The 22,505-nt window shown below is 37.4% G+C and overlaps 1 protein-coding gene across 6 annotated transcripts in view; it reads right to left on the bottom strand.

The window, feature by feature from the left end:
- The window catches only part of utrn (utrophin), a 292,295-nt gene extending 273,657 nt beyond the window's left edge, over positions 1-18,638 (bottom strand). For 5 of the 6 annotated variants that reach the window (XM_015347666.2, XM_015347699.2, XM_015347693.2 and 2 more), the window contains exons 1-2: positions 18,535-18,638; positions 15,592-15,791 (exon numbers count right to left, since the gene is read on the bottom strand). In XM_015347666.2, coding sequence (XP_015203152.2) covers positions 15,592-15,673 — 82 coding nt within the window. In that variant the 5' untranslated portion in view covers positions 15,674-15,791; positions 18,535-18,638. Of the gene's footprint in view, positions 1-15,591; positions 15,792-18,300; positions 18,512-18,534 lie in introns of those variants that run through there. The other variant, XM_015347669.2, reaches the window with a different exon arrangement.
- Positions 18,639-22,505: the final 3,867 nt, after the last annotated feature.

Genomic DNA, 22,505 nt, shown 5'->3' with positions numbered 1-22,505 from the left:
ACTGTTCATTCTGAAGAAATGCGCTGGGTTGCATTTCTCAGTGCTCTTGAAAAATATGAATTCTAAAAAGGTTTATTTCTTTCAGTCCATTAGTGTAGGAAATTCCCTTAAACCCCAGAATGTGCCTAGATGCCTTTTACTAGACTGATTCCAGAGCAGCAATCTTTTCTATATTGTGGTGACCAAAATTGTCCACAATATTCTAAATCAGACCTTACTAGAACATTATACAATTTTAACAAAATCTTTTGAATACATTTTACATTTTTCACTATATATCCTACCATGTGTCTTTTAAATTGCTGTCCCATACTGTCTCAAAAATGTAAATATGTCAACATCAACTCCTCTCATTCTGTATTTATAGTTGCTCTCATTCTGTATTTATAGTATACATTTTTACTTCCCGCATGCAATACTCTGGACTTGCCTATATTCAACGTCATCTACCAGGTGTTTTCCCAGTCTTTTATTTTTGAATTTCTTTTGTTGCTTCTAGAGTGTTTGCTAATACTTAGTTTGGTATCACATGCAAACCCGACTAGTTAATTAACTATTCCAGAATCTAGATCATTGATATAATTTAAAAGCAGCAGTTGTCCTATTGCAAAACTTTGCAGTACTCCACTAATTACACCTCCCCAGTTAGAGTATTCATCCCTTACCTGTACCAGCTGTGCTCTATTTTATGAGCAATTCTCAATAAATCAAAGAACATACCCTGAATGACTACCGCCTTCAATTTGAAAAAGCTCTTCATAAATGATTATCAAAAGCCTTCTGAAATTCTAAATGCACTATATCATGTATCCGATGTCTATCACTGCCATTGCTGGTTCAAAGAAGATTTATTCATATTGAGTGCTTCTCAGACCTGAAGCACGTCTCCTTCTTCTTTGCTGATACTAATTAAAGCGGACCTTTGTCCTGCTGCTGCCCCAGGCATGTTGTTGACTTCTTCCCTAGCGAACACCTGAGTGAAGTACACGTTCAGTACATCACCCGTTTCTCTTTCATTGTCTGGAAGTTTCCCTTTTTCGTCACAGTTATATTCTATTTCATTCTTTATTGTTCTTTTGCTGTTGTAGGGCTGAAATTATTGCTTTTGCCTCAATTGCAATATTCCTTTTATTTTCTCTCTTGGCCTTTCTAACATCTTTTTTTTTTACCTGTGCTAACAATTCACTGTATAATTTTTATAAAGCATTTCCTTTCCCTTATAATTTCAGGTAGAGGAGTTTATTGTCATATGTACATGTACACTGGAATTCTTATTCGTGCACCTCTCTCAAGACAATCACACCATGCAATGTAGACAGATCATTACAAACGTAATAAATAATAACAAGCAGAACAATAAATATGTTGGAGTAAAAATAAATGAAAAATCTGAGGCAGCTGACAGTTTCTGCTTCTGTGCCCTTGATGCTGATTGGAACTTGAGTCCCTCTGGGTCTCCTGAAGTTCACAATGTCTTGTTTGTCTTGTTGACATTCAGGGACAGATTGTTGTCAGGGCAACACCATCTTGTAAGATGCTCAACCTCGCTTCTGTCTTTTTGCATACCCCAAGTTGCTCTCCATGAGGCACACAGATACACACAGAAAGGGTCAGCCATTTATATAGCACCCCTGGAGCAGTTGGGTTTAAGGGCCTTGCTCAAGGGCCCAACGGAGTAGGATTACAGGATACAAACTGGCAACCTTCCAGCCACTGAGCCCCCACACCACTCTGAATGTATGCGGAGTATGCAGACTCACTGTTGTTGCTCATCAGGTTTTAGCTGTTGGTGTCATCTGCAAACTTAATAATATTGTTGGTACTGTATGTGGCTGTACTGTCATAGGCCAACAAGGAGTACAGCCTAGGACTCAGACAGTAGCCTTGGGGAGCTCCAGTATTTAGGATCACTGTAGAAGAGATATTGTTGCTAATTTTCACCACCTGAGGTCTGCCTGTCAGAAATTGTGCATCCAGTTACAGAAAGAATTTCAGAAGCCCTGATTCCTGAGATCTGGGAGGAGATTAGCAGGAATAAATGAGTTAAAGGCCAAGATGTAATCTATAGACAACATCCTAACATAAGTGCCACACCTGTCTAAATGTTCTAGGGCAGTATGTAGTACTACAGATACAGCATAATCAACTGACCTATTTGGGTGGTAAGCAAACTAGACTGGGTCAAGGGAGTCTGGGATAGTGCAATTAATATGTCAATACAAGGCTTTCCAGGCACTTCCTGATCTTCATAAGTGCAACTGGGCAAAAAATGTTCCAACAAGTTATCTTGGTCTTTTTGGGCAGTGGCACATTTGTGATTTTCTTGAAGCACTCTTGACTGACAGGGACAGGTTTTAAGGATAGAAGTTGAAACACCTTCTGGGCTGGGTGCTTTATGAGTTTTCACTCTCTTAAATGCTCTACGCACCTCATGTTAAGAGAGCTGTAACACAAAGTCCCCTGGCTCACTGGAAGCATTGATAGCAGGTCCGGTGTTCTGTGTTTTGGCCTTTGATTTACTCACTTTTGGGATATATTTGTTCCGCAATTCAAGGAAAATCTGGGTAAACTGTTGGCATCCAGTTTCCACTGATGTACAGTAATCTCCTGTCCCATTCTACTTCTCTTCAACCCTGTCTCATTCCTTTAAAATCTGATTTATGGGTATTGTGAACTTCTGCTCTGGGCTCATGTTGAACAGTTTCATAATTTACCACACTAAATTATCATCACAGTTCACTAATGGTTCTCTCACACTGTCCAAAGATTATTTGATAAGAGAAGACCAAAATGATCAATATAAGCATTTTCTCTTGAAGGCTCTATGAAACTTGGTTAGAAAGCTGTCATGTCTATTATTTCTTTTATTCTGTTCTATTATTTTTTTATATTCCTTGCCTAATCTGTTTTGGGAAAGTTTAAGTCTCCTATAATAACTGCTTTTGCACATAAACTATTAACTTCATTATACAGTATTAAATTATAATCAACATCTGTTTTTGGAAGTTTACACAATACTCCTAACATTACTTTTGGAATGTTTTTATCAACCTAAAAATGCTTTTTTTCTTGATAACCAGTAGCTTCTTTAGAGAAGCTAAAGCTCAACACCAAGCAGGAATGTTTGCAGTTCTCTATTTTTGTCTTTGTCTACAGTTGTAATGTGCTGTACAATTCTATGCTGAATCTAAGTAAGGGGAGTTATTCATAGGATGTATTGCAAATTCTGTTTTCATTATAAATATCTTCACATGTAAGTAGTCCATAAGCCACCCTCTATCAAAATATGCATCAAGAATAATTAAGTAAACTCATCCACTATATTGAATGGTGTAACAAAAGCATCTTTCCAGTGACTTCCACCTTGATCACAGAAGCTAACTGTTGTCATTAAATCTCCACCACCAGATGGATACAATCAGCACAGAATAACAGCCTGTGGATTTCAAAGTTCTGGGTCTTTTGGTCTTTTGTTTTCTTCCATTTTCTCCAAAGATGTGTCCTGGTTTGCATTCAAAGTTAAGGGGGACAGCCTAATTTAGTGCCAGACCTTAACTGGCAATGTGTTGAAACAATACTTGAGATTCAATACTTGTTATTCAAGAATGGTGAAAATGTCTCCTGTTCATCAATCTACTATTTTTCCACCTATTAATAAAACTGAGCATTCTATGCTGCTCTAGGCAGACACTAAGCTAAATAATGCCTCTCAACCTTACCTTTACCTGCTAATTAATTTAAATATTTCATTACTTCATCAGGGTATAAAATTAACTGGTCCTCCAAGTGTAACCTAATAACATTTTCAAACCAGTTTAAACGCCTGCTTAAATAAATGGACTCATGTCTCCCTACTAAAATTTTAAAAAAAATACACAAGAAAGCACTTTTTCATTCTAGAATTCTCCTCTCCCCACTTTTAGGCTTTTGGGATAGAATAATCATCCATCTGTGTAGAGTTTTTCAAATGTTTGTGCCAGGTGCTCTGGTTTCCTCCCACAGTCCAAAGACATACTGGTAGGTTAACTGGGAAAACTGGTCCTGGTGTGACTGTGTTTGTGCGCCCTGTGATAGACTGGTATCCTAACCATGGTGTATCCTGCTTTGCACGCGTTGCTTGCTGGGATAGGCTCTATCTCCCCCACGACGCTCTGTTGGCGGTTAGAAAATGGATGAATATAGAGAGCATTCCACACATACTGTAATATGTTCCAAGCAGCAAACTTTGGTATTTCTTCTGGCAGGGATATTAAGGCTATTCTTTAACCTCTAGTTAAAAAATACACACTGGCACTTTTAAATTTTAAGCTTTGCGGTTCTTCCTTCATCATTAAGTAGCTAGGAGGAGGAGAGTTTATATGTTTTACTTTTTGTGAACTTTCAACAGAGCACGACTTTTTGTCAAGTAGCATACTAATGTAAACGTTTTTGCTTGTTGTGTGACAATCTGTTCAGCATATGAAATAAAGCCACTGCTTACAAAAACATTAGAATTATGCCAAATAATGTTTAATGTTATCCATGTATTTAATACATTACACATGCAATTAAATTAAAATAGTATGCGGTGGAACAAGCATATAGCTACAAAAAGGTAAAACACGTTTTAAGTTTTGTGTTGGTCACCTTCAAAAAATGGAACACTAATTCCCATCTGGGAATATGACTTAGCTGAATTCATATTTTAAACTAATACTGACCACAAATACACCTCCATGGAATGTCAGTTCATGTGATAAAGTTAATATTTACACAATATTACTTTCCTATAAATATTGCAACTAGCAATTGCCTCTCCTGGGAGTACTAACTCCCATATGACAAATGCTATGTTTCAGCCATCGTGCTTAATGCATCAACATTTAAAAATTCTACATGAAATGAAATATTAATTAAAATAACACAATACCTAAGCAAAGACGTTACAAAGAAACCTTAGCCATGGAAAATGAAGAAATAATGAAAAAAGGAATAGTTTGAGAACTAAATTTTTTACTAAGAACACTGAATATAAGTGCATTATATCTCATATTACAAATATTTGCACATTCCAATGTGTATAGAGTTTTCAGTATGATGGCATCTTATTCACTGTGCTGCTTATGTATCCATGAACTGTGAAAGACTTAACTACCCTGAATCAGAATCAGCATTTTCCTCAATACAACACCAGCACTGTTCTGGTGAAAACTGCAGTTTTCAGAAGATGACACTTCAACTAACTTTGCAATATCGTGGTCAACTACATTCAAATGTGCTTATCTAAATATCACAGATTCCTTTAATTTTCCTTTACAACAGCGTTCTTAACCAGATCTTTCAAGAGCCCAAGGGAAAAGGCAAATTACCACAAACGAACCCCTCCCTTCCCCTAGCAACTTAAAAAAACACTGGAAAAAACTAGTTATCTCAATATCCTCCTAACACAGACATTGATTTGCATTTCTTAAATGTATAAACATCATTCATGGCCTGATGGTCATCTGATGTTCAGGTGGATCCAGATTGCACTAATTCCTAATAAAGTTTCAATGTGATATTTCATACTTAAAAGAAACAGATCTTGCAGCTGATAATTTCCAAATCCATTTTGGAAAATACATGACTGGCAACACTGCAGATCTGCATCCGCAGCTGTGTCTAGTTAAATAAAAATGCGCATGTGGTTGGCTGGTAGGGCTGTGTTCTGGCTGGAGAAGCGGTTCGTACTATAGCCTACATGCACAAACAATTTTGGTTTAGAGTCTCCTAAAATTGTGGACTACAGGGATCTACAGGATCAGCTGAATCATCTACTATTTGAAGCTTAGAGCAACAATCACTCTCGTTGTCTGGGAAGATCAAGTAAACCACTGTGGTTTAGCCTACATTTAAGAAGAAAAAAATATAATCCAACTGTGCCAATTTTACTTTCACACCAAAACCAGTTAAGATAAGAGCAGAAAGTGATTCCTGCAATGGACTAAAGAAACCAATTTTGGTTGCCAAAATGTTTTCCTAATATAGTATTATCAAGTCTGTTTACAACAAATGTCCTTTTTGCTTCTATCAGTCATTTCATAACATGAATGTACCATGACTTAAAACACACTGTATCTTGCTTCAAGATCATCATCATTACAGTTCATTATCATTAATGTAACTTCTGCAAAATTCCAAGCAGAGCACAAAAAACTGAGAACATGCACAGATGGCTTAACATCTGTTAATAACATAAAGGTAGTGACCTACAATAAAATAATTTTTGATTAATTGGCTGCTGACAGGTTCATAATCCCTCACCACAAAGAATCTTATGTAAGCATTAGACCCATATCATTTTGGGTATAGAGACAGTTTCCCTTTATATACTTGTGAGACCCCCATGTCACTTTCTGAAGCAATGTTAATATTTTTGTGCAAATAAAGCTTACAATGGATTTAAACAATCCAACCATTCTACTAATCTGCAAAGCTCGTCTTTGACCAACCAGCCCTAAACATGATAAATTTTCCTCTTGGAAAAAGTGAAAACACAATTTGATTAACCTCTGTCTGTGTAAAGAAATGTTTTTTTCACATGATTTCAGAATAAATGTCCTTAAAGGTCCCTCAAACAAGTAGTAAATATTAGACAAATATGCAATCATACAGACCGACAAGCAAAACGACTCAGAAACAAAGCTGTAAAAATGCACAGATCAGCAGGAGGACATTAAAAAAAAAAAATTCAAATACACCAAACACCTATTCCTCGGAACACGGTGAAGCAGACTTTAAGAATTGAATTGATCCTAGGTTGCCCTTCCAAACTAAGCAGAATGGCAAAGACTAAACTAGTTAGGGATGCAACTGTGAGGTCCACAGCAACTTAGAACAAGCTGCAGAGTTCAACAGCTGAGATGGGAAAATTGTCATTAAGTCAAAATTATTCCTCCACAAAGCTGGCCGGTATGGTAGAATACCAGACCCATCTCAATTCCCACTGCAAACGTACCGACACATTTCGCTGTTACATCAGGCACAAACCCTTAACAGAGCATCATTTCCACTGTCCAGTACAGTACAGTGGAGTGGAGTACAGGGAGAGAAGCTTGTGGTCAGAGCGCAGGGTCAGCCATTGATATGGCGAATAAGAGGATTCCTCTGCAGGCCGCTGGATACAAACAGGCAACCTTCCAGCCACAGGTGCAGATCCTTAGCCAAAGAACCACCGCAACTCCCCATGTCAGACGACAAACAAATGGCTGACCTGTTCACTATGCAAAACATGAGGTCATCCTTTTACTGCCAAGGATAACTTCTGGTTAAAATTGTATGAAAATTTAAATATTTAAATATTCTTCTGTGAAGAATGTGAAGAAGTATTTTAAAGACATTAATTGAAAGTGCACTTATTTCCTCTTCATTTTAAATTCATGTACAAGGTTCTCCATATAAGTTTTTCTTTCTTATTGATATTTATTTCAGAGTGGGTTATCCTTTTAAATTGCACAGTTCCTAAAAATCATCCCGTGAGAACAAGTGTGTTTTACCTTGATCTGGTTTCACACAGGTTCTAACAGGACACAACAGCCATAATAAGGAACACAGTGGATCTCTTGGTTACCTACCAACAAACATGAGCATGAGAACACGCTTAGTTAGATTAGTGTACAATGAGTTTCAGCTGATGATTAGGATGATCTTTCTGTTCTGTGCACGATTTCAGAGCACAGTAAATCCAGATATAGGTGAACTGGACCTAATTATAATCAGATAACATAAAATAATTTAACCAACTCGCAGTTTAAAGATATCTGGAGATAACGACCACAAACACTGAACTGAGCAATTTTCAAGATATAAACATTTTGGAACCTAAATATGTCACTCTAGGCAACAACCCAGAAAAATATCAATTTGGCACAGCCTTGTTTAATATTAATAATAATAGCCTTGTTTAAGATATTATTTTAAAAAATAATCATAAATAATGCTTAATAGTATTTATAAAGTATCATTCTTTTAAAATAGTTTATTTCTTTAAAAAAATAGTAAGATATGTCGAGAGTAGGTAAGCCAGACATTCAGACTAATTCTGAAGAAATGCTTAATTGGCTGCAGAACCGTGGGATGTGATCCTGCACACAGCATCAGAAATCTTATCTTCCCTAATCAGACTGGTTCTGTGGAGTTTTTACATTCCTGCATTCCAGCCTCTGAAAGCATTTAGCAAAAGCCCAGCTCCAGACTACCTTTCTTTACTTCAAGTGTTTACTTCTCTTTCACGGATAAATACATCAGTTGACAAGTGAAATGAGCCAGGGCAGACTTACAAAAGCCCCTGGCCTCTAGGGTAGTGAAAATAAATTGGACCTTTGGGACCAATTTCTAAGAGCACTACTTCACATCCAGTATTATATTTCTTCAAATAGATGATCCAGATAATACTTCTAGGACGATGCAGTTATACTACAGCAGGTGTCCAAAACAGATCCAAAAGGCCAAGCAATAATTTGTTCAGAAATTCCAAGAAAAAAACAGATCTGAAATGAATATGGTACAAGTTAACCAAATGCTTAAGACAGCATATTAAAAAGGACTGTTAGATGTACCCTTCTTCATCATAAAAGAAGTGCTTAAAAAGACACACAGACCTATTCATCCCATTTGAGCATCCATCTGTACTCCTACTAGTTTCGCTAATAATGCTTGGGAACACGGGTAAGATATTTCTTCAGCTGTGAAGTTACATAAACCTATTAACAGCTACAGCCCTGTGAATTTCATTACTGTGAAACATGAAACCCAAATGAAGAAACTAATCTCCACTGTAAAAAAATCTATAGACTGTACTACAATTTTGTCTACTAATACAATCAAGGCAGTATCCTGGACAGTAATATGATACTTGCCAATAGCAACAACCTCACTAGCAAAAGAGTGAACGGAATATATAAAAAATAGTATGTTTGCCACATGTCAGCAGGACGGCTTACATTGTTACAGAATGTTCCAACTAACTTGATTTTTAAATGTTTTATGCAGCACGTTGGCAACTACAAAAAATCATTTTTCTGTTCTTTTAGATAAACTTGTGAAATGCTGCAAAAAAACACTCAGGGTTCCTTAAGCCTTTCAACATGCTGTACCTGTGACATTCGTGATAACAGACTGTGAACTATAATATGGTACACCTGCAATCAGAATACACATTTGTGTAAAAATGTAGTTTAGAGTGCAGCCTGTCAGTCTGTACAGTATCATTTTATTCAGCAACATAACACATAAAGACACCTCCGACTTTAACTATCCTGCAAGGGCTGTCAGGCTGCTGTGAAAGAAAGTTCTGGCCTAATTCCGTAAAGATATTTTCACAATAAATAATATCTCTCAATAAGAAAAAGATGTTGAGGAACGTTTACTGAAGAGTTATGCATAAGAAGCTTTGGCTTTAACCCACTTGGCTGAGGGACGACCCCCTGGCTATAGGAAGTGGAAGTTAGAGTCCCCAGACAGAGAGAGGGTAACAAAGGGATAACTGCAAAGGTGAAGGTGGGGGTGGAAGACGGACGCAGAAAGATGACTGCGAGCAAGAGAGTGAGGCTTTCTATGGTATTTGAAAATTTTCAGTAAATTACATCAACAGAGACTTATGGGTTGTGGTAGGAGAGATGAGGGAATCTTAGGATGCTGTCATCCTTCACGAACATTCATTAAAAGTTCCATTAAAACCTAAATCCACGTTCCACTGATTGCCACAGCACTGAAATACTAATAATGATAAGAAAACCTCCAAAGAATTAGCACAGGGTGAGGCAACGGACATTTGGCACAGATAAACAGCAAAGGCCAAGGCCTATTATTTTGGCACATATTGAAAACAGGCTACCAGCACCCAACCAAGTCCCAACTTTAAATTGTACACATTATGAACTGTAATCTCTTGTAAAAGACTAGTGTTTAACCAGGAATAACATCTAAATGCAAAAACATAAAATGTATGAAAATAAAAAGCAAAAAGAATTTTGATTAACTGGTGCAAATCAAGGATTCAAGTTTGGTATACTTAATAATTCAGCATATATTTGTACTAAACTATACAGCCATTATTTATTTAACATGAATACATGTTTCTGCCAGGAACTCTGCAATGAGTTTCATTTATCTGTTTTGTCACATTGTTCCATATGCTCCTTCCATAATTGTGTGGAAAATAACTCTCACACTGTTTTGACCGCTTTAACACTATGCTTCCTCTGTGAAGGGGTGGGGAGGTTCTTTTTCATTATAAATTATTTTGAAAAGCCTTATCTAAGATGTTTCTGGATCAACGACAGTAGTCTAAAATGCACATCAATTAATAAGGGTGCAGTTTTGTTATCGGTGGTCTTTCTGATGTATGAGTTTGGAAAACTGTCTTTGAGAACACAGACGGAGAGATTAGAGTGGTCGTGGCCGTCAGAGGTGAAATGAGATACAATGGGCTTGGAGAGATCTTTAATCTTCATAGCCCTGACGTGTTCTCTGAAGCGGTCTCCGAGTCTCCTTCCTGTTTACCCAATGTAGATGGCTGGGCATTTACTGCAAGAGATACAGTAAATAAGGTTGCTGGAGGTACAAGATGCTGTCTGGGTGATCCGGAATTGTCCTGAGGGGCCTTGAATGAGTGTGGTGGTGGCTGTGTACTTGCAGGTGATACAGCAAGCTCTGTTGCAAGGGAAAGTGCCTGGTGTGGATGGTTGCTGAGGGCGGTCAAGGGAGCTGTGAACAAGGACGTTACGCAGATTAGGTGGTCGGCGATATGAGATGATAGGGCGATCAGAAAAGAGGGCCCCAATGGAGGGATCATCCTGTAGGATGGAAAAGTTCTGGTTAATGATCCTGGGGATAGGAAGTGTGTTAGGGTGGTAAGGAAGCACCAAAGGAATGCGGTTGTTACGGCGGGAGTTCCTGATCGGGTTGATGATCCGGGGGGTGTTTTTGGCTCGGGCAAGGGCCCTGTCAATCACACTGCTGGGGTATCCTCTGTTGATGAAAAATGAGTACATTTCGAGGGCTTGGTTTTCGAAGTCGATGTCGTCGCTGCATAATCGTCGTAACCTAAGGAACTGTGAAAAAGGAAGAGAGTTTTTAGTGTGGTTGGGGTGAAATGAGCTGTACAGGAGGTAGCTGTGTGAATTCGTGGGTTTGTAGTAAACTGAAGTGGACAGTCGGGGGTAGTTGATAGACAAGTGGATGTCTAGAAACGGAAGAGTGGTGGAAGTGGTTCATATGACTTCTACATGTTTGTGCTACAAAGCATCATATCAAAATTATATAATCACACTGAATTCATTGTGAATTAACCAAAAATGTGAGATTACCCCCATGCACACAGTTAAATGACAGCAAGCGATCAGTATTTCTATTCAAGTCAAATGCACACAAAAAACAAAAACTTGCACAATGTCAGTGAAGCAGGTTTGTTTAGGATGACTTCCTGACAACACTGTCTTGCTTACAAACAATGAAAAGTAACACCTGCTAACAAGAAAGGCTAGTTTTCACTTATGCCTCAGCACATTCCTTGGAGGTCAACGTGACAAACACAGCATATCTGTGTTTGTGGAAAAGGCCCTGAGCCCTTTACCAACTCCAGCTACCAAACAGATCAAAGGCATGGAAGGCACCACACTGAGAAGACCCTAGGAGCCCGTCTTCAGCTGTAAAAACAACCCCAATGGCGGTGAGCAGAAGGGACTTGCCAGTGTTCTCAACTGGCTACTGCCTGCTGAGCTACATCACTTTTTTTCTAGCACTTCCATTAACATTCGTATCAACCTGCAGAGAAAGAGGAACTAAAAAAATATGTATTTCTTTAAAAATTAATGTAAACTGAAAACATACATGGCATGTTCTTTAGTGGATGGATTAATAAATTACAATTCAGCTGTTTTATGTGATTTAGTTAATTATCCCATTTGGCACTTGAGCCATCCTCTTCCACTCACTACTGGAAATGGGCAGTGCTTTAAAAACTATTTAATTCACACTGCATATCCTCTCAGCCCTGCAAACTCTCAAAACAAATTACAACTGTCTGTGAAAATCCAGCTCCTTACCCACCCCCAAAAAGGTAAGGCTTTTATTCTTAAGGATTGTACAGTTATGAAATATTTCAATAATTACAGATCATACAGTGAAGACGACAAAGACTTCTACAGAACTTGAATATTGTGGTTGTTTCATTATTACTCATTGAGAATGAGCAGAATAAAGGCATTTTGAAACTGTTCCACAGATCAGTGACACCTGACCATAAACCTAAGGAAACCCCACATAAGAAATATGGCAGATAAGGACTATGTGGACACAGCAACACTCAGCCAAAGCTGCGTGACATCAGAATGTCCAAAGCTTGCACAACTGTGACACCTTGATAAGAGTTTGTGCAAGATTGTGCAGTTGTCCCAAAAATTTAACATACAATGAATCCACTTTGTTTTAGAAAGCATTGCAAAGCCCCCAATATGAACAGCTTTATATACTGTATTTGAAACAGCCTAAAAAAAAACTACCAGATTAAACTCATTCCCTAAGAGCACAAATGACAAACCACATGCAGCAGAGTGAGTTTCTCGTAAAAAATATTATCTGTATAACAACAGAACAAAGTGGAACTAACTCTTCTTTTTACCTGCTCTTCTGCCTGGCCTGTTGTCAAGTAAATCATAATGCATACCTGAGCTGACAAAAACTTGCTTAACTACTTTCTTTAAAACCGGAGTGGCAATTTCTGAATGTTATTAATTTAACAGCTTCCCAAAGTCTATGGAATGCCTAGCAACCCCAAAGCCTTAAACTGAATGCAACACCACTAGATGGTTTTTTGTTTTAAAATGCAAACTTCCACATAGAAAATGCTGCAAAAATGTTATGACAGACCTGGAAGCTAGAAAAGAGTTTGGAGCACAACACTCTTGCAATCACAGGAGTTAAGTTTCTTGCTTCTTCAAATAATTGTTTTACAGACATCCAAATGTTACCTTTCTTTTTGCTTTTAAAAATGTCCAACCCTACTACAACAATTCAAAACTAATTAATTCCATTGCAGGAATTAAATTTGTCAACTTTAATGAAAGCATATTGTTAGGGCTATTAAATAACGATGTTAGTGTTCTCCTTCTAAATTGTTTTTCATTGTATCGACTATATATCACAATCAATTGCCTTTCACAAATAGTTGTTTTTTTATGTAAAAGAAAGTAAATGTAAAATGCCACTTTTTTTTATTACTGATAAATCTGTGGTAAAAAAAAAACTATATTGTAATCCTGCACACAAACCAAAGTGACGTCTATTAATTGTAGAATTGAGAAATAGATGTCAGCATAAGAACAGGCAAATATAAATAGAGTTTAATCACTATAAATCAAACATTAAAGGGAGCTGTGCCTACAAAATGTGTATTAAGTGTCAGCCAATATTCTCCTGATATCTAATCAAACATCTCTCAGTAAGTCAACATCTCTTAGGCTTCATCTATCACTGTTACTACCAAAGGGATGGAGCTTTCATTTGCAGGTTACATCGTAGTCTGGAAGATTAATTTACAAATATTGAACCTTTTGAACAGGTGAACCCACTTTAAGAAGCCTATTATTACTTAAAAGAGAGTTGTCTTAATATGCATCTCCATTTCTTTAACTGGTTTATATTTTAGACTTGAGATTTGCAGTATTTCAACTCTGCAGACCTTACAGAACTTACCTGGAACACACAGTTGTAAAGTGCTTGCAGAGCATACTCATCCCCTCATCAAACTTTAACAGTGTGCCACAACAATAGTGACAGGTAAAAACTTGTGGATGTTACAAAAAGGCCAAATAATGTAGATTTAATGACAAAATAAGAGAAAGCTTAATATCCAGTTTCCATACTGATGTTTGATGTATTTGATTTTCATGCAGCTAACAAAGAAGAATATAGTTCTGAATGGTAACAGATGTCTTTAGTGTTATTTAAAGAGGCAGAAAACCAGTCTTTTAGCACAAGATGTGGCCACAAGAGACGTATTGTTTCTCCCTCATATTCAAGTAATTCCAATTTTTCACCCACCTGGACATGCCAGCTCACAAAGTGACTTGTCCTCTTCTTCAAACATATGGAAGCCATACAAAAGGCCAACAAAACGCTACAATACATACTGAAAACTGCCAGGTTTAAATCAAAGGACACTGTGCTAAGGTTATGCAATAACTGCAGACCTCACTGACAACATAATACAAAAAGGATGCTACCCTTGAGAGAATAAAGAAGAGGTATTTGAAGTCTAAAAGGTATGAAAAGCAAGCAGTACAAAATAACTAAAGTTCTTTATCCTCAAACAACAGAAATCAAGAGCGACTAACAAAAATTCAAATTTCTGAAAGGAATTGTCAGACTAGATCCTATGTGCCTTTTCTGGATCAATAACGAAACAAGAACCCAGGAACTAAAAAAATCAAGAGGTAGGGCATTCAAGAAAATGAAGTACTCCAAGCGCATGTGAGGAACGGGCTGCCCAGCTGTGCTTTTCCAGAAGACTCCATATCTCTCAGGATACCACCAGATATGATCCTCACATTAATTAGCACTATCAGCTAAAAGGTCTCCTCTCATTTGTTGTTTTTTTTCATACCCTTATGACTGCAGCTATCTTACCCTTTGGTACAACAAGTCACGAAGTTCCAGTATCATAGCTCGACCTGTTTGATGTTTGTTCAGACTGAAGAGATGGAATAGTTGAAAAACTGTTTGAATCATAAAAAACAGTATCTGCACTGTCCTCTTGTTAATATTATTATTTAAACTATCCAACTTTATCTCTATGTCTTTCTACATTTAACATCCATAAATCCAGCCTGATCATAACAATCAGCTGTTAGACTTAATGAAGAGCATGTGTGTCGGCACAGACCCTCTGTCCAGCGCACACATTGCACTGCGTGCAGCAGACTCTTCAGTGAGGAGAGAGGTCAGCCCAGACGATCTCCGCTTCACCTTCACAGATCCCTGCTCAGGAGGGGTTTTCTGTCAAATGGCGAAACTCACACAACTTACTTTAAATAAAAAAAAACACTTTTGTTCCCCTGGCAAGATTAAAAGTGATAACAATCCCTCACACGGCTCACATGACAGGATGGACCCATGTGTGCATTTAGCACGGTGTACCAGTGGGAACATTTGCTACTTAAAAATCATGTAACTTTTTTTGGTTTCCTGTAGCCAAAATTAAGGACAGCAGCAAAGAACTGCAAGACGTATAACTTTAATGATGTTTTCCGTTGTACTGACATAGAGTAAGTGTATCGGTAATGAAAAATGCATTTCTTGCCCCTGGCTGTTCTGTATCCATTATATTTACCATCTACCAGCTGTGAAACGACTGAGTGACGTTTATCCGAAGAGAAGCTCTGTCAGTTGCTCCTAGTCTTCTCTTCAATCTGGCTTGAGTGAAGAACTGGTATTTGTATGCTAATTGAGAGCAAACAGCGAATAAATTCTGTTCCTCTCAAGGAATGAAATTATTCCGCATAAGCATGAAAACGTTAAAACGTTAAAACATGATCAATTTTCAACAAAGAGAACAAGAATGGATGGGCCTACCTGATCTCCACTTGATTATGTCACTGAATTCACTGTTGGCAGCACCATCAGGGTTTTCATCACTTGTTCCCACTTTGGCCATGTCCTTCAAGCCTCCTCCTTGTCAAAGTTTGTAATCCTGTTGTTTTTTTTAAAGGATCAAATCAACTCCGGAGTCTTGTTGCAAAAAAACAAAACTTCACATACTCTTCATGAAACACCTGGAGAAATTAAAGAGAGACTGATTAATGCACAGAAGGACGTGACCCTAATTTATCATTAACATGTACTGTGGCACAAAAAAAGACACCCCAAGGCAAACAGATTCTCATTTCTCAAAACCACGTTGTCCACACACAAGCCCTTCAAAAAAGCTCTCAGGATTCCTTTTCATCAAGAGTTTTTGGCATGTTTTGTTTTTTAACTGTAGGAGTAATAAGATATAAATGTTACTGCTCTTTGTGCTCTGCAAGAGCTTTATTGTTGGTCTGCTTCCCTATGAATCCTGAATCTGGCAATTCCCGAAATGTTAGGAAGTGATCCAGGGAGGGAACTTATTTAACTTATCCCCCAGTGGTGGGGGACTAAGTTTTTTTTTTTTAAAAGCTATTGTTCTTTGTTTCACAGAGGTATCTGAAAGTATGCCAATGAAAGAATCAAGACTGTATAAACACTGCTGTCATTGAAAACAGCCTGACACACAAGGCCATTCCTAATATGACTCAATACACACTCGATACAATATCACCTGTTTAGACCTTCCAGTTCTACATAATGAAAAACCGAAAACTTTATAAAAGCGTTTTTTGACGCTTGTGATGACAAAACACAAGCTATTGTCCCCTATGCGGCCTGTCTAGACAAGACCACCGGCCGACTCCTGGGACAGACCAAAGGCATTTGAAAAACTGCTTTCTGGAAGGAATCCAGTAATGTACTCTGCACAGTAATTAAGTCATTTTCTGATTTGTTTGGGGGGTTGGTGGAAAGCTCCCATTTAATTTTGTCACATAAAACAATTCATACTTATTGTTTGGCTAGATTTACCATTCAAGACTATGCCATTAGTGAAACCAGGCAGAGATCACCCCCAGCTATAATAATGTAGTGTGGGCTCTTCAGTTAAATGCTTCACCAGTGCCTAGTGACCTTGAGCAAACACAAAACACTCTACCAGTACCTCTTTTACTTATGGTAATGAAGGCACATCTATGCTCACACATTTGAAAGCACAATAAGCTTAGAATACCTAAAGACCTCAGCCTTGTAATGAGGCAGTGTGCGATGAACCCCAAAAAATATTTTTAAACACTTAACAATACTTTATTTTTAATTTTCAATACAAATAGTATAAATACACAAATAACCAGACTTTCAAATAATGGAAGACAAAGCATAAAAAAAGTATTAGAAGTCTACTGGGAAAACACAAATGATATGAAAAACAACTAAAAAAGAAATTAACACCTCATAGCTGTTCATGAAAGCACCCTCACCTAACTGTGCGGACATTCTATGTTTAAATTTATAATTAATGTAAAAGAACTAAATTTAATTATGAATGCACTTAAACCTATCTTTAAAAATACACAATATTTTCATTCGTTTTTAGTGGCAATAATCGTAGTCCATAAAACCAATGTCTCACGAGTTATATCGAAACGTCAACAATCTGTTGCAGGAAACAAATTTCCACTCATTTGATAATACGTTGCCGACAAAACGGCGAGCTAAACAAAATAAACTCGGTTCCATAACGTATGGGACACTACTGTGTATCTGGATGTAGAAGTCACATTGTTACAGAGACCGCACTTTCACTAGGCAAGCCGAGCGCCCACGTCGTCAACATTCTTACTCTGGGAGGGGCTGGCAGTGCTCTCAGATCCTTGTCGAGCCCATTCAAGCTCGCCGGTGACTGGCATCGCAGGAAAGGCTTTTCCGTGCATGGCCAGAGGAATGGAGCGAGGTTACACAAATGTCAACACGGCTCAAGCTCGACGTCAAATCGTACCTCTCAACCATTTTTAATCGCAGTTCCCTAAAAAACGCCCAATACAAAACAAGGTAGTCTGAGCAGGCGGAGAAGTCAATCGTCACCGCAGGTTATTAAGGGGCTTTGACTCAAGTTTTAACTTTGAGCTCAGCACAGGCGAAACTCAAGAGCTTTTGTGTTAATCATAAAAACAGGAATTAAGGTACTACTTTACAACAGCAAGCCCCACTAAACACATTATTCATTATTCGGAATACATAACGCTAACAGCAGGTAGTTCCTGCGATGATCCTAATACAAAAGCGCACTGCTGTCACTCTTCGAACGTTTGGTGATTTTTTGCACAAAACTGTTATGAACAAATATGTCTCCACAATAAACCAAATTGTCAACTTTCAACCCCAGTGAAAAATACATATAAAAGTGTTTCTCACTGTTGGCGGGCTCTATTTAATATTATAAAGGACTACGACTCTTACGTTCGTTATTTCTAATCTTAAGGTTTCCGTTGGTCCGCCTTTAGATTTCTTAACTAAGCTACCCTTACTTAAAAACGATCGGTACTAGGAATGCAACAAAATGCAACAAGGAAAATATACACATCTCCTTAAATGACTTCTAAATTTTACTGACCTTAGCCTGATGGAAAACTAGAGGTAACTTAGAAATACTTGAAATAAATTTAACTGAAAAGTACAGAGTAAAGCAAGTTTTGTTTAGAACAAGACCTTTACCTTAAGACATTTCCAAAGAGCAGCTACGCAAAACAGAGGATGATACTAGCCAAGTTCTCCACATACATAACCATGCACAATGCAAATATCCGTCCCTGGTTTCCACAACAGCAATAATTTTGTAAAAAAAAAATACTTGAAAGTGCATTTAAGGGTGCTTTGCAAAAAGTCGTTTCGTCTGACGTTTGAATTCCAGATACTTTCACACTTTTTTAATAAACAGAAAAATACTACCGCTTGCTTTCTGCGAGTTGGCCACAAACTTTGTTCCAGTTGCTCCTTTCCCCTGCCTCGCGCTGCAGTTACAGCTCAGCTTCTGGAATATGGCGCAGCCAGTATCACGTGACTGCGCCTTCAGTCGCTCAGCTGGTCCCCGGACTCCGGACACGGACTTAAGGAGAGCTCACCAGACTCACCAGTAACGTTTGAGGAGGCTGGGCTCGCTTTTCATCCTCCTCAGTGAACTTGATGGGGATCAAACAGTACTCCCCTTTCTCGTTACCAACGCCACGTCAGTCGCTGATAATATATTATCACTTAAGAGTTCACAATTGTTTGCTTTTTGTACTTAGAACCGGTATTTTCGTTAGTGTTTACTTAAGTTGTAGCAGAAAATGACGAAAAGTTACCAATAAAAGTGTTTTAAGTTAGCTGGTTTTAGTTGTGACAGTTCGGGTTTTGCCCCTTGTTGACAAAACCTTTGTACAGAAGGCTAGAAATTCTGGAGTTTTTGTCTTTGTTATTATTGTAAATTGCGTTTTGAATTGTACTTCGTGAATGACCTACTTTTCAGCTGTGTATATACAATATATAACTTCGCCTAATATTAAGTAAAGTTCTTTGACATATCTCACTCTATACAATGGTGCTCTATCTTAAAACTATATTTTCAATTAGAAATATATCTGGCAGTAGTACAGACAGATAATACATTACTGTCTGTATTTAAAATTTAATAGTACAAAACACTCATCAGTAAACTAAATAACAATGATATGTTCATTAGCTGAAACATTATTGGGGAAAGTTTTTTCTTGAGTAACCCTAACTGAATCTGGGTTAGTCAAAATATATTTGGTTTTTTTGGTGGTTTTCATTTTTAATTCTTATGACATCCACTTTACTCATATCGTTTTCTTTATAACTGGTGTTACAAATCAAAATACAATTTTAGTTGCTAACACCTTCAATATAATTTCTCACCCTCTGACAACACCATTCAGTAGCATGGCACTGTCCTGCTTGAGGATCATGTAATCTTATCATTGTTCCCTAAAGGACTAACATTTGGTGAAGAAGTAAATCACTTAAATTACTGTCACAACTCTGACAAATTTTAGCTGTAAACAAAGAATCTCTGAAGTGTTGGAAATCAGTCAGAAGAAACATCCCCTCATTTGGTTTTCCAAATAGTTCTGGTGATGGTATTTCAGAATAATCTTTGGGTGGTTTGTTATTCCATCCAACTTCAAGCTGCTTTGTCCAATTCACAGTCACAATAGAACTTATCCCGACAACCAAGGGGTGCAAACACAGACATGCACACACTCACTCCAGGGCCACATTTCCAGGGCCAATTAACCTACCAGTATGTTCGTGGACTGTATGAGGAAACCGATGCAAACATGAGGAGAACATACAAACTCCAAGCAGACAGTGCCCGAGGTCTGTAATTGAACCCAGGACCCCAGCACTGCAAGGCAGTAATGCTACTGGTTAGTTTTTGTTTCCCCCAGAAAGCAATATCAGAAACAAGACAACCCTCCTCTATCAAAAACAGAATTCCTTTCCTCTGAGGAAAATAATGTCATTCACTCTTAATATTATACCTATTGTAAATGGTGGATTGCATCCACTCAGAAAAATTCCATTAATTATATGTTGTTTGTGGACAGAAAACCAGTTACATTAATTGGACCAAGAATGGGTCAAGGAGCACTGGTCCAGGGGTCCCAGTCATTCACTAAGCTGGGTATTGAAAGGACAGGTGTTGGAGGAGGTTTATCTCTGAAAAAAGATGGGAGTGTCTTCACTGAAACATGTTTCCACACTTCTGGTGAATGTTCAGACATCCTTGCATGGTGTTGTCAGATGTCTCTCTTCCCTGAAACTCACACTGGGAGACAAAATACATACTGGGCCAGCATTGCATCTCTGTGTATTCAGAATTTTTCATGAAACTATATCTTCATTTTAGCTTGTTTAGCTATTTAGCACTTTTATGTTATTATTTAAAATGCTGTATTTTGTCATTTATTTGCTTTTTTACTGATGATAATATAAAAAGAAAGTAAACTGTAAATGTTCCCAAACATTGCCCAACATGCATCAAGTGATGCATGATGCATGTTCTGAAAGTGAAGAACCATTCTGTGAATCCTTAATGTACTGAATCCCAGTTTCCTCTGGAAGAAGCTTGCTGTATTCTGCAATGACAGACTTAAAGAAGAAATTGTATAACTGAAGTGTGGTCAAAATGCCATTTTTGGAAAGAAAACAACCTTCAAATCAATGTTACATGAAAATGCTGTGGTATTACTATACCCCTTAATTTACTGAAAAAAGAAGCACTTGGCTATACACATATATTTGAGAAGAATTTAAGAAATTACATTGTGTTTATTTTTTTGCAAATCATTGGTGACACTTAATAACAGACTTAATAAATCATTATGAAATTTTAATATTTTACAATTCAGTTTATGATGTAAGTACATGTAAAATAAAAAACCTTTTAAAAACATCAGATGAAAGCCTTATATTTCAAACTGTTCTTTCATCTGAAAGGAAGCAGCAGCTGCCAAAACTCACAGAAGCTGCAGTTTAAAATATGCTACACTTTAAAACTAGAAAACTGTTAACAGTTGAATAAATAAGAAACAGAAAATGTGCTAAGCTCTCTAGTGCAAAGAGTTCTCTATATCTTTTAAGAGTAAAAGGAATAATTTGGCGTAGGTAAAGAGTAAACTGCTTTTTAAATTATATTGTTTTGGCATTACTGTATACTGTTTTGTGCTTTGCTTTAAAAACTTATTTTCATCATAAGGTATCCAGTGAGTGAAGTGAAGGCATCCTTTATTTAAAAATATCCTGTTTTTTAAAAAAGAAGTGGAACATAATAATAATAATAATAATAATAATAATAATAATAATAATAATAATAATAACAATTCAAGGCTTGTACTGCAAGCTGCCTGAGTGACCACTCTACCAGATCACAACCCCAGGTAGAGTACAGAATATTAACATAAATGCCTTAATGCTTCAGTTTATAGTTTATAAAAGTGCATAGTTTATATAATAAAAAACAAATAAAGCAATGTCAAGAGAGAAACATCATACAGAGCTGATTCATTTCAGACACTGGAAATGTAGATCTTTCCGTAAAAGGGCTTGGACGTTTTCCTCAAGCTCTCAGCTGACATTCTTCTTTGTATGTGGTTTTTCATATGGTACAAAGAGCAGGTTTTATTTTCACAAATTAGCGCTCCACTATACACTCCACCAGGTGTAGGGTGACAGCTCAGGTAAACGGAGAAGGGAACATTTGTCAAAAGATTGGAATGCCTGTCTGCATCCTAGCTGCCCTACAAACATCACGGCCAGGCGACTGCTGAACACATGCTGTGCTCTTTTAAACTTTCACAACAATATCTATTGGAGAGGCACTGAGTATTCAGATTGAATCCTTCTTTTCACCGGCTATGAAAGCAACGTAAGGCAGATACTTTGAAGTAAAGAGAACATAAAGATAAACGTTTGACATGTGTTAAGAAAATGTCACAGTGCCAGGAGGGAAAAAGTCATTTTAATCTATACATTCAAAGCACAATAACCTCATTGTAAGGTTCAAGCAATGTGGAATGTTTAGGCCCATGTCCTGAGTCTTCTGATTTCCCCTACAATTTAAAGGGGAATTCCACCAGAAGCCAACATAATCATCAAGTGTAGGGCATTACACTTTCTAATAAAAATATTATAAAGTTAATATCCAATACTGTAAGAAAGTGTTGCATAGATCTCAATTATTATCAGCATTGCTATAGTTTGAATTTATAATTTGAATAGTTTGAAGCTTTTCCACATTGAGCAACTTCAGTTACATTTGAGCGGAACTTTACTGAAGAAATTAGTCTTTCCTTATGATTTTGAATTTCTCATACAACTGATATGTTAAGATCGAATTAAATGTATGAAGCATGAAT

This window comes from Lepisosteus oculatus, chromosome 2 (genome assembly GCF_040954835.1).
Source record: "Lepisosteus oculatus isolate fLepOcu1 chromosome 2, fLepOcu1.hap2, whole genome shotgun sequence".
Lineage (NCBI taxonomy): Eukaryota > Metazoa > Chordata > Actinopteri > Semionotiformes > Lepisosteidae > Lepisosteus > Lepisosteus oculatus.
Note: the sequence above shows the minus strand (reverse complement) of the source record. Positions and strands in the feature narration are given on the sequence as shown.